Raw genomic sequence first — 12121 nt, 5'->3', positions numbered from 1 at the left:
AGTTCAGACCCAGTTGGAATGCTGCATGTGTGAAACTGCAGACTCTGGACTACTCTCTGCACCAACCAGGGCAGTTGCAATTTGCTCTTTGTATTACACTTCCCAGTGAACGAAGTTCAAGCAGCTAGCTGCAAACTTCAGATGCTGGTTACTTTCACTTCCTTGCAGAGTAAAGGAACTTCCCACTTTAACAAGGAAATATTCAACAGACAGCTTTTTTGATATTTTCAGACCCACCTTTTTTAATTCTAAGATCTGCAAAAATGACTCATGAGCCTGAAAATATATTTACTGCCATTGTGTGCCACTTTGCTAGGAACTCAAAGTAGGAAGACTAATGATGTATGGATACCAATCTTAATAGAGAAAGCCACAGGTCAGAGGATAAAGATGACAGTGTCATCAAGAAAACGGAATCATTTTTGTAGCTGGAACATTCCACATGTTCATGTTTCATACTTCAGGATTCCATATCCCTCTAATGAAGCACTTACAGAAAGTTCAGTGAAACAGGAAACTGAAGTTGTTTTCCTTAACAAGGTCAATAACCAAATGCTTGAGCAAGCATTGGTTAAAAAACACCAAGTAACCAAAAAGGCCCAAAGAGATTTGCTGTCTTTTTAAATGAAAACCTTAGCTACACACAAGATTTTAAAACACTAGCAACTTCCTGATAATAGCACCCAAAATATAACAGCACTCTACAGTTCCTCTTACCACTTCAGAGTTAAGCCTTTTCCAGAAACAAAGACCCAAATAGGTCCACAAAAGCGAGCTATACGTTCTATCACACCACACACACGGTATGCGAGAAATACCTCACCTTTGTCGCACCCAGGAAATTACATCCACCACAGAATTATTTCACTCCACAGAGAAGTTGCTGAGCTTCAATAGTTATGGCAAAGTGAGGACAAGGTAAAAGTAGGCAAAGCTATAAACAGCCATGCTGAGATGTGGGGACCACGTGGCAAACGTATGCACAAGACAGACCAAGACAAAGCTTTGTGTATGAAAAAAAGGAAAAAAGTCAGTAACGTTCCTTATGTTCGCAGGCTCTGTGGCTGCTCTTTTGTGTAGCCTTTCCTCCTAGCCTTCCATTATCACTAAGGTAAAGCCCAGCTCATGACTAACCAGTTGCACCTGTAACTCTGCACAGGTGCGCACACAGAGAAACCTTTTGTTCACAGCTGCCTCTCCTCTACTGAATATGCAAAAGCCATTTTAACATACAATTTCAGCAATTTGTTCCCACTGGAGAAGCACACAGCACATTCTCCAACCACTTTCCCCCTTGTGGAAAAACATAGTGGTTGTTTCAAAGTTTACCAATTTGTACTGAAATAAAATCCACCACCTTGAAAATAAAATACTAACACATACACTGATGATATGTCCAAATCTGTCTAAGCCTAGGTTATTTCTTGGGCTTCTAAAATACATCATCCCACTCTTGCTGTCTCACCTGGCTTCAAATGCAGTCCATGCACTGTCATTCTGAACCACAAGAACTGGAATGGCTGTCTCGTACGGAGAGCATCAGTGATGTCATCGGTCTGAACAGTACTGAAATCCCTCTCCAAGTAGGGAAAAACACAGGCACTTGCCCAATTACATTGCCTGACAAGCAAGGTCCCCAGTAGCTGTCATACGGCTGGACTGACTGGGCAAGAAGAGGCATAAAATAGGCCAGTGTTTCTTCTTTTCATTACTTGATCATGTGAGTCTCTTCATCAGCATCATAGAACTCCTCATCTTCACTTCCACTCCCTGTAGAGCTGTCTTTATCTCCAGACTAGAAGCAAAAAGGAAGTCGTTAGTTAGACTGAAGCCACTAAATCAATCTCAACATACAGAGCAGGAACCATTAACACTTCTATGGAATGCTGGTATAGAAAAAGTAAGAAAGCACAGATCAAACCACTGTATTAAAACTTTGTAGAAGACATGTGAATTCAGGTTCAAATCCTTGGTTCCTCCAAGTATCTTTAAAAGACAAGGGGTTGTTGAGTATGGAATTTCTCTGCTCCACCAGCACCCTAGAGAATATATGAAGGAGAGACTGGCTAGAGTGGTTCTGAAGTGGTTATCTACTAAACTTTCTTAAATCTAAGGTGCCTACTCTGTGGAGAGCTACTGGAAACATAGTAGCTCACCACAGCTCAGAACAGACATATTGTTTAGGTAAAGCTTCTCCGTCCATAATGAACACACTTCCTTGGGTAGCACAGACATTTTACTGTGCACGTTGAATTAAAAAGATCCCCCCTGCAATACTAAATCAAAATGTTATGGAAAAGGGAAAATCATTACCATGCTGTATGTTCAGAAGGTAAAATGCCTATTATAGGCATACCTACTCCAGTCAGAATCCTTTACACAACATAACTTATACACATACCCAAAATAAAGTCAGCTATTACAACTAGTTGATTTTTATCTAGCCAGTGTAGCATTTTTCCATGGAACTGACACAAATGATTCCAGTTAAAAAGGTTCTCCTGCTAGAATAAACTCCATCTAATTTGATTATTCAGGATTTTTTCCCCAATATGCTTGCATCCATCCTAAGACTTCTGCCTGCCTAGTCATATGCTAAGAAGAGTGAGAGAGAGGGTGAAAAACAGAGAAATAGAAATAGTGCTCCTGACCGACAGTACCATGCAAGCAAAATCTGTAGCTTTAGATCTCTCTTTAGAGAAGCTTTGCTACAGCGATGTGTGTTAACTGCAAAGGAATTTCAAGCAGTTTGAGCACTACGACCTGTCAGAAGATGTAAAGGGAATCATGTTAGGCTTTTTTTTCCCTAGACTTCTAAAACTGTTTGAGGAAAGTCAGGCTATCACTGGATGCTGTCCAACTTGAATATCACATTCATGTATGTTAACAGGAACAAAACCTCCTTTCTGGGCAATCAGAACACATGTTATCTTGAAAATTGTACAAAAGGACAATGGATTCCACAGGGGGAATTCAGGGTATGCCAAATAAATTCTAAATCTTTCTCACAACAGCTTCATAAGACCTCTCACAGCCTTGTCAAATAGGGTTAATGTTTAACAGCTTTCCATTTTATCAGCACTTTCTTTGTGAGCTTTAAAATAAATCCCTAATGCATTCCGATATAATTTCACTGAAGTTACAGGATTAGTTAAGGCCTGAACCAATGACTTTTTCATTCAGATTCAATAATTTTAATCCATCTGGGCAAAATGTTCCTGAAAACCATTTGGAACAACACCCCCTTTTGTGGGTCCTGTTCAGGTTGGGATTTTTAAGCCTACAGAAGGACAAGCAAAGATTTAAACCGGAGAGGACTGACTGACATAAGCTAACCAATTTGTGGGAATACTAACAGACAATACTTGTCACCTCAAAGGGTAATACTGACTGTAGTTGGTTAAAGAAGAAAATAAAAATGTGACTTCCCACCTGTAAGCTGGAACACCTGCACTGCTGACAAAAATTGCTTTTGTTGGTAAACCATCTGCACAATTTAGACGTAATAATCATGTAATTACCAAAATAACAGCTGATGTAAACGTATATGACGGATTTGTGTAGTCAGCAAGAATGTGGTGCCACAACACATTATCCAGTATGGTTGAAAATGTTTATAAAATAACATGTAAAGTAGCTAAAGTATAAAATTAACAGTTACAGGGCTGCCTTTTTCAGCCTTTCTTCAAGGATTTTGTCACTGAACTGTGCTGTCCTATCAAGAACTATTACAGCTAAACAAGGCAATATATTGAAGCTTCTAATAGGAAGCAAATGTCCCTGTTCTAGAAGTATTTGATTTCTGTGAAAATAAATATGACTAACTGTGAATGTCAGAGTGCTTGACCATTCAATGAAAGTAAAGGTGTTAAAAGGATCTTGTCTCATCTCAGCCTAATGGGGCAACTAACACTCTTTGTTAGGAGTTTCCCTTCAAGCCTTCTGACCACTTATTCTATTTCTCTAAGTCCCTCCATACTTAAAGTTTTGGGACCAGGATTTAAACTTTAAAACTTTACCCAGATTCAAACACCCACTCCCAGCTCTCTAGCTACTTCTTTCTAATCCCACTTCATTCACAGGGAATTAACCATGTCAAAAAAACCTCCACATGAGTGGAAGACAGACACCCAGAGAGGTGTCCAGGAGTTTAACAAAATAAAGTGATCTGAAAAACACAATTCAAGGAAACCTCATTGAAAAACATCGTGCTGCCACATTTATTTATGCTTATACCTGGGAGTTCTGTAGTTCCAATGTTTTCAATGAATCTCATTTGCCAGAATCAATAGTGGGAGAGATCTCAGAGGTTAGTCTGGCTTTAACTCATTCAGAGCCTGTCTAGAGCAGACCTGGTAACTTCCACTGCAGTTCAGCTGGGGCAAGTCAGAAGTAGTGTGCTGCCTTTGAGAGCAGCCCTTCACAAACAGGCTCCTGGTTTTGTTAACATCTAAGGCTTTCTCAAGCTCCAGTGTCCAGCCTTGGCTGAAGCACACTGTAGCAATCAGTCTTAGAGATCAGAGACGCACAGACATCACTTTATGCCAAAGGGAAATGTTGTAAGCTTGTGGCCTTGAAGGAATGAATCAATCCAGCTGTATTTCAGCCTGCATTTCCAGAAAACATTTCAGACATGATGGTAGGGTTGCTACACTATCTTCTCCTTGGGGCCTATCCTCCACAGGCCAAGAATCACTATCCTAATCTATTTAGAGTGACAGATTCAAGCTGACAGCTGAAATAAACACAACAGAAAAGTACTAGGAAAAAAATCAGTATACCTGTGAGCCATTTAGGGCTTGCAGTGACATGGCTTCATCACCCAGCCTCCAGTAGGAGCACACCTGCAGGTCTGAAATAGTTTCTAGCAAAGGGCTGTTTAAGGTCTCTGGCAGCAATAAGCTTAAGAACCCAGACAACAGACCAGTTGCTCCAAACACAATGTAAGGCAGAGACCACTGTACGGATTTCTGGAAAAAATAACAGAGTTAGCTTGAGATTGGTTCCTTGTAGTTCATGTTCCATTACTAAAGGACCTAGCCTTTACAGCCATTCCCTCTGGCAGTGTTTGTGCTCCTATTTAGCACAAAATTCACCAATCCTTCTGTCATGGGTTTCTTTGTTTGTTTGGTTGGGTTTTTTACCAGTATTGTCAATTGTCTCTTGTCAATACTATTAGAACCCCACAGATTTTGTCATGAATTTTAAAAGAAATGCCTGCTGAATTTGAACTCAATTCTTGCCTCTAACATACATACTTTTTAACAAATGCAACATCCTTTTGTAGAAGGGAATAGATACCCCAGAAACACAGAAGTGCTGACTGGAGATCTCTTCATGTTATCTAGGCCAACCATCTACTCTAAGCCCAATTACAGCCTCAGTTAGATAAGGTCAATCACTGCTTCACATAATCAAATAGTGAAAAAACTCCAAGGATGGAGATTTCCCCTCCAAGTAGATTGTTCCAGACTGCATTAAGCCTCTCAAGAAGCTTAATTTTCCAAATTTGTTACCTAACCCCCACGCCAAAACTTGTGATAAACATATGCTAACAATGTGGGATAGTGTCAAAAGCCTTCTCTGCTCTCCTCCCTTTGCTCATCCATATTGTCTTCCATGATAAAATGGCTGACTATTAAATTAAGCTGGCTGAAAAGAAATTGTCCTTAACAAATCCAAGTTCACTGATCCTGATTACCTTTCTTGCCTTCACATGCTTATAAACAGATTGTGGGAGGTCATGTCTCAATCCTCCCATAGAGTGAGTTAGAGGTGCTCAGCCTGTAATACTTTCCACTTTCTGATACTGAAGAGACACAGGATTAGCTTTTTACCTCCCACAGCTACCAGTGATCCCTCACTACAATAGTGGTTTACCACAGATGATGAACACTTGCTCCACTATCACAACCATTCTCATAGAACCTTACCCCATGGAATGGAAAGCTTTCAGCTCTAAGTGTTCTTGAACCTATTGCTCCTCCTACTGTTTGCTGGCCTTCTGCTTCCTCAGCTGTGCTGATAGGCAGAGTATTGGAGAGAAGCTTTGTCTCTCCAGACTGAAGCACAAGTATTTCAGCTCATTCCATGTCACCCACCAACGGGATGCCCCTCCCATTCATTAACAGGCATATTTCCTTTAGCTGAATCCCTATTTATGCTCCTTGCTAGTTTTAACTTCAACTGAGCTTTGGCATTCCTGGCATCACTGGTGCCAGCCCAAGCAATGTTTATACTCCTCTTCTGATGCCTGTCGCTGTTTTCACAGTAAAGAAGGCTTATTTTAAAACAGGGAAAGAGTTTAGCTGTTTGTTTCAAAAACTCACATTGTAGAGAGCAATTCCAAATTGAGAAAAATAACAGGCTGTGATCAAATAAAAGACCAACATTTCATCTCTTATCTCAGCTGTTAACTTCTCCTATTTTTACTATTATAAGATCTCCAGACACTGAAAATTCTTTAAAATACTGGAAGAAGTTATGAAACACAAAAATTATTGATTATTTTTGATCATTTTCTCAAATAAGGGTTCATTTGACATGTAACCAGAACTGCTTTCATTTTTATGGAACCCCTTCAAACATTATGATCCAAGATTTGTGTCTCATGCAGTATCAAATCTCTGGCAGGCACAATATAATGAATGCCTCAACTGCTACATATAAGCTGCCTATTAAATCCACCTGGTAGACTGGCAGCAGTCTTGGCTTTGCCTGTTGCCCTCCAGAGGAGCTCACCCTCTCACCTGCCCAGTGCTTTGTTCTGCATATTAAAAGACTCCCTGCGCTCACCTGCCCTTTTCCTAACCTTCTGCCTCACATGTAAAATGGCAAATGGCAGAGAGGAAAATTACCTGAGATGAAATCTGTCAAATAAAAGGAATTGTCACTGGGCCTCAGCAAACAACTGGGAAAAACTGGCACACTTTTAACCTGCATACATGTAATACTCTAAGCACAGGAAAGTAATGGTGTCATCCCCATGTTTTGTTCTTCAGAATCTTTCTTTGCCTTGAGGGTGTATCAGATCTCCACATCACCTTAATTGACTGAAAGACGAACTACTTTGCTGATATTTATAACCCATGGATATTTAATGAAGTGCACTGACAGTAAAACAAACTTTTTCTCAAAAATGAGTTATTGAGCCCATATGCCTAATTTTGATGCAGTAGTTCTTTTAACCACATGGGTCTTTTGCTATTGGTTGTGCAGGATTTAAAATTTGCCATTACCATCTTGGTAATTTGAAATTATTATATTTTAAGGTGCACTAGATAGGTCCCAAAATTCCTACAGAGCTAAAACTTCTAAATTAAATAAAATAATAAAACTTCTAAATAAAATAAATAAATAAATACTTCTAAATTAAATAAAACTTCTAAATTAAATAATGCAGAGGTTTTTTCTAATCACACAGAAGATACTGCAATGCTTTTGGCCTACCATGATACTGTTAAGACAGGCAATTTATGTATCTTAATTTATAAATGAAATTTATCCCAAATATTCCCATCTCTGTATGCCTCTGATACACCAGAGCCACAAAACAAAAATATACGTAACAGAAGTTCAGACAAACCAATGAAGGGACAAAAGGCGCAATGATTCCACCAACACGGGAAAACATGGAGCAGGCACCCATTCCAACATTCCTATGAAAAAAACCAAAAATAATTGATCTTTTGAAAAGTGTTACTGAGCAAGGAAAAAGACTCATCAGTCATGATCCTGAGCACATTAACTAGCAAAGAAAAGTCAAATGTAACTGAAAGCATCCCAAGACAGGAATGAAACATGGTTTTTGCGATTAAAATCAAGTAAAAATCCCCTTTACATTCAGAATTTTTTACATTCACACCTAGGCAAAGCAAGTGTGATTTCAGTTCATGCATCTTGCCTGTGTCTGAAACTCTGGCCAAATTAATTTATTCAAATCCTACTTATCATCAGATTTACCCACTCGTGAAAAACACCATAGTATAGTTTCACTGGTGGCTGACCGTCATATGCACCCATATGGCAGAAGCTTCTGTCTTCTCTGTCAGCACAAGCAGGGGGTGCTTTTGCCCCTACTGTTGCTGTGAAAGATAAAAAGCCTGTGAAGCATCAAGTTACTTTTACAAAGTTTATTGACCAGTCATCTTCAGTGTTCCTGGTTAAGCATGTATGATGCTAGAGTTGTCTGGTTTTATAAAGCACTCATTAAGAGAAGTATCTGCAGTGCTATAGTTATCCTCATTAGTAGAAGGGGTGTTCTAAGCAGGCCAAGCAGCTAAAGGTCTATTTTACTGTTACATAAAAATATGGTTAGTCTGAAGAGGACACTGCAAACTTGATGGAAGAGGGAATGAGAAGATGATAAGGGAAAAATTTCAAATGTATAACTACATCTAACCATTATATGTAACTGAAAAAATCAAATTAAAAACTATATTTGATAGAGAAAACTAAGACAAATAAAAGATGATAATGTAAGAGAACCAGAAAAATTAAAGACTTAAAATTAACTTGTGTTACCTTATGACAGTGGGATAAAGTTCTGATGTGTAGATGTAGACAATATTAAATGCAGCACTGATTGTCAGTTTTCCCAGCAAAGACAGAGAACGACTATTCACCACTGCAAACACTCCAGTATCTGAGAGAGAAAATGTGACCCTTGTAAGGCTTTTGAGTATTCCAATACACCTCGAATCATTTCAATCACACAATAGTATGGTGTGAAAAGGAATCTAGTGGAGAATCTAAAAGCTGAAGCTACAACTCAGTATTTTCAGTCTACTGCTAATTAAATACTAAATTACTTCTATCAGAAACTTGAAGAAGAGTATAACAGATATATTTTCCAAAAGTGAGCACATTTTTTTTAACAAGAGTTCTATTCATTGTCATTTCAATAGTATAATAATATTCTTCTAACATTATTACTTTGGAAGGAAGATGCTGTGAAGAATCACACTAAATATCCCATCCAGCTTAGTTTGTCAGAAGAGCCAGTGCTTATTTGCTTTTAACAGGCAAATCAGAGCTCATGCCCAGTGAAGACAGGTGCTTGCTTCTGGCCAGTGAGCCCTTTCACTTCCCCAGGCACATCACCCTTGCCTGACTTGGGCAGTTCATACACAGCTGATTTCCTGGGGTCTCACAATTCTGTCCTCTCTTTTCACATCTTATGTTTGGAATGACATGAAAGAAATACTTGGTGACTGGTACCAGTCAAACCAGAATATTTACAAATGTCCATGCTCAAGCACCCAAAATAATTCTGAAAACTTATCCCTTTAAAAAAGCTTTACCTATTAGACCTACTGTCATCTAGAGCAAATTCTGTACTCTGTCATAGATGTTTAATTTCTTGAATCACTCTTAAAGCATTTGAAACATTCTCTTACTTTATGAAAGGTAATATACATCCATAGATCTTACAAGCAAGGTGAATTTATCTATCTGGTTTTAAAAAGAAAAATTGCTATGTAATCTGAAAACTATCATTAGCGCATCTTTACACAAGAGGTGTTTAATTTCACATTTCTTAAAGATCCCCTAATTCAGAAGTTTATCAGAATGCTCTCCTGAGCTCTAAGTTGTGTAGCCACATTACTATTACCACAACCACACTTCTTTTGAATATTACAGAGCAGTGTGGGAAAGATGGAAACTTGCTCCATCACTCAGTTCTTCAGATCTTCTGACACTGATCTTCCACTCAGAGAGATATATCCAAGTTGCAGGGGTACTACTTACACTAACCTATCATCTAGCTATTGGAGATACTAGAAGAAATATCATTCATTGGGATGATGTCAAAAACACTGGAAAGGAGCAACTGATGTGAACAGAAATAAAGGGCAGAATCCAAAGGCAAAAATTCAAATCCAAACCTTACTAACAAGTTTTCTCTAAGGTCTATGGGAGGCTAATGCTTATTCTTTTTTTCTAATGAGTTGGCCTCTCTGGCTTCAAAAATTGAGACTCATATGTCATATGAGCCTCATCTTCCAGCAGCCATCAAATTGATATGCTGTAGGATGCTGTTTTAACCAATTCTTACCACATACTCCAGAAACAAAACTACATACCTCTCTTCTTAGGCAGAAACATGACAATAAGACAAGCCAATCCTCCCAGGAACAGAAATGCACTCAACGTTCGTTTCCGACCAAACCTGATACACAAAGATAACAAAGGTTTATATTCTGCATTAGGTTTGTGGTTTGCAGAGTAATGAACCCTCTGAATTCACACTGACTCTTTCTTTGCAGCTGGGAATTCTGAATTCCATCTTCCACCAACGCTTCCTCTCACACTGTTTTTAAACAAGCTTCTCCTGCACACTTAACAAAATGAGTGCCAGCTTTATACAGCGACTGACAATTTCTAGAATTTGGGGTTGCTTCCCGCTGTGTGTGACATTTGTAAACCTCCTCAGGAGACACAGAGCAGAGACTGGGATGAAATTCTACAAAAACTGAGACACATAGTCCAGAGTATCGTGGTTCAGGAAAAGGCTGAATATCTGCTCTGCTCTCACAGAGGTACTGCTATTGCAGGTCCTGAGACCACAGGATGGCCTGGGCAGAGTGGACTCGGGATAGCTCTGTGCCGGAAGTGAGGACGGGATCACGGGGCAGCGGTGGGAAGGACGCTATCTAGTGTTAGCCTGGAGGCAGCGCAGGCTCCTCCGAGCTACATCAACCTCACCCAAGGCAGAGGGATGGCTCACCATGAGGTGAGCGACTGAAAACAAGTTAAACTGCTATTTGAAATAGACATAAATCAATGCCACTTTCACATTGAAGCGGGAAGCCTCACACAACAGATACAAGCTAGGAGGCGTGATACACAGAAAACCTATCTTTGAGAAAAGTTATAAGGAAATCCTGAATGGGTTAATAAATTCCATACTTACCATTTTTGGTTAATCAAGTAAATACAGATTGGGTACGCTGGGATTTCTATCAAGCCTGACAGGGCTAAATTGGCATAAATACTTCCGCCTAAGTCACCCACATTAAGGGTAAGACCATAGTAAACCAAGCTGCACACAAACCTGCAAAAGACAGGAGAAAAAAACAGTGAAATCAGAGCTGACACTTTGCCTGCCAAATCAAAGCACTGGTCTGGCACAAAACACTATAAACTATATCTAGTGTTTCAGTATATAGGTCTAAAATGTTTCTCTGTAAGTGTATGATGCCTTCTAGGAAAATAAATCTTTTTGTCCCAGCAAAGACCCAATTCCTGACTTACTACTGAGTAAAACTTAAGACTACACTTACAAACAACATGTATAAACCAGTATAAAGTTAAAATACAATCATGACTATATTATATAATTTCATAAATGTCCTTGTCCCTTTTGTTTTTATCAGGTTACACTTTCATCCACACTTTTTCCAATTGTGTCTAAATCAAATTTCTCAAGCAGTTCAAACAACACTTCAACCGTCTTTTAATTTCTACACCTTGGATCCGTTTTCTTCATTCATTTTCCAACTCTGTTTAACTTTTCTTTTGTAACCCTATTGTCATGTTACAAAGGGAGTTGTCTTTACAGAGAGGAAAGAAACTGGTCATTAATTCATTCTGCAGCATTCTGCAGCAAATCGGCAATTCTCATTTAAGGAACAGAATAATCAACTATTTATTCTGCCGTAAGCACTTGGAAAAGCAACATGAAAAAAGCTCAGTGCTGTATGCTGACAAAACCATTTGTTTTATTCTTATTTGATACATCTTTCCCAAATATATGCAAATATATCCCAAATTATAAAAGCAGCTACATGAGCAGTAATGCCCAAAGACCTGCATACTATGTCACACATAAGGTTTTTTTTAAAGAATCAGTGGAAGACCTCAGGGCTAGCGAGATACCTGAAAAAAACCAGGCACTTTTGGAGTTAAATTTTTGCTAGTAACTAGAGGGAGCATCACCGACTCCTGCCCCTCACTGCAGGAACAGCCAGCACTTTCTCTTAAGAACTGTTGCCTACAATGTCGACTCATTAGACAAGGTAGGCCACCCACCTGCTAATGGGCTCCTTACACACAAAACAAGGAATAATCCATGTGAAGAGATACTGACAGCTCTGGGCCTAAGAGGAGGACATTGTGA

At 39.1% G+C, this 12121-nt stretch overlaps 1 protein-coding gene across 1 annotated transcript in view; it reads right to left on the bottom strand.

Moving 5' to 3' along the window:
- Positions 1-1708: 1708 nt before the first annotated feature.
- Positions 1709-12121, bottom strand: part of SLC22A15 (solute carrier family 22 member 15) — a 31499-nt gene continuing 21086 nt past the window's right edge. The window contains exons 7-12 of the mRNA XM_053934866.1: positions 10916-11056; positions 10086-10171; positions 8524-8644; positions 7586-7658; positions 4782-4970; positions 1709-1795 (exon numbers count right to left, since the gene is read on the bottom strand). Of these exons, the coding sequence (XP_053790841.1) occupies positions 1709-1795; positions 4782-4970; positions 7586-7658; positions 8524-8644; positions 10086-10171; positions 10916-11056 (697 nt within the window). The remainder of the gene's footprint in view (positions 1796-4781; positions 4971-7585; positions 7659-8523; positions 8645-10085; positions 10172-10915; positions 11057-12121) is intronic.

The sequence above is a fragment of the Vidua chalybeata genome, chromosome 2, assembly GCF_026979565.1.
Source record: "Vidua chalybeata isolate OUT-0048 chromosome 2, bVidCha1 merged haplotype, whole genome shotgun sequence".
Lineage (NCBI taxonomy): Eukaryota > Metazoa > Chordata > Aves > Passeriformes > Viduidae > Vidua > Vidua chalybeata.
This window is presented reverse-complemented; position numbering and strand designations above follow the sequence as displayed.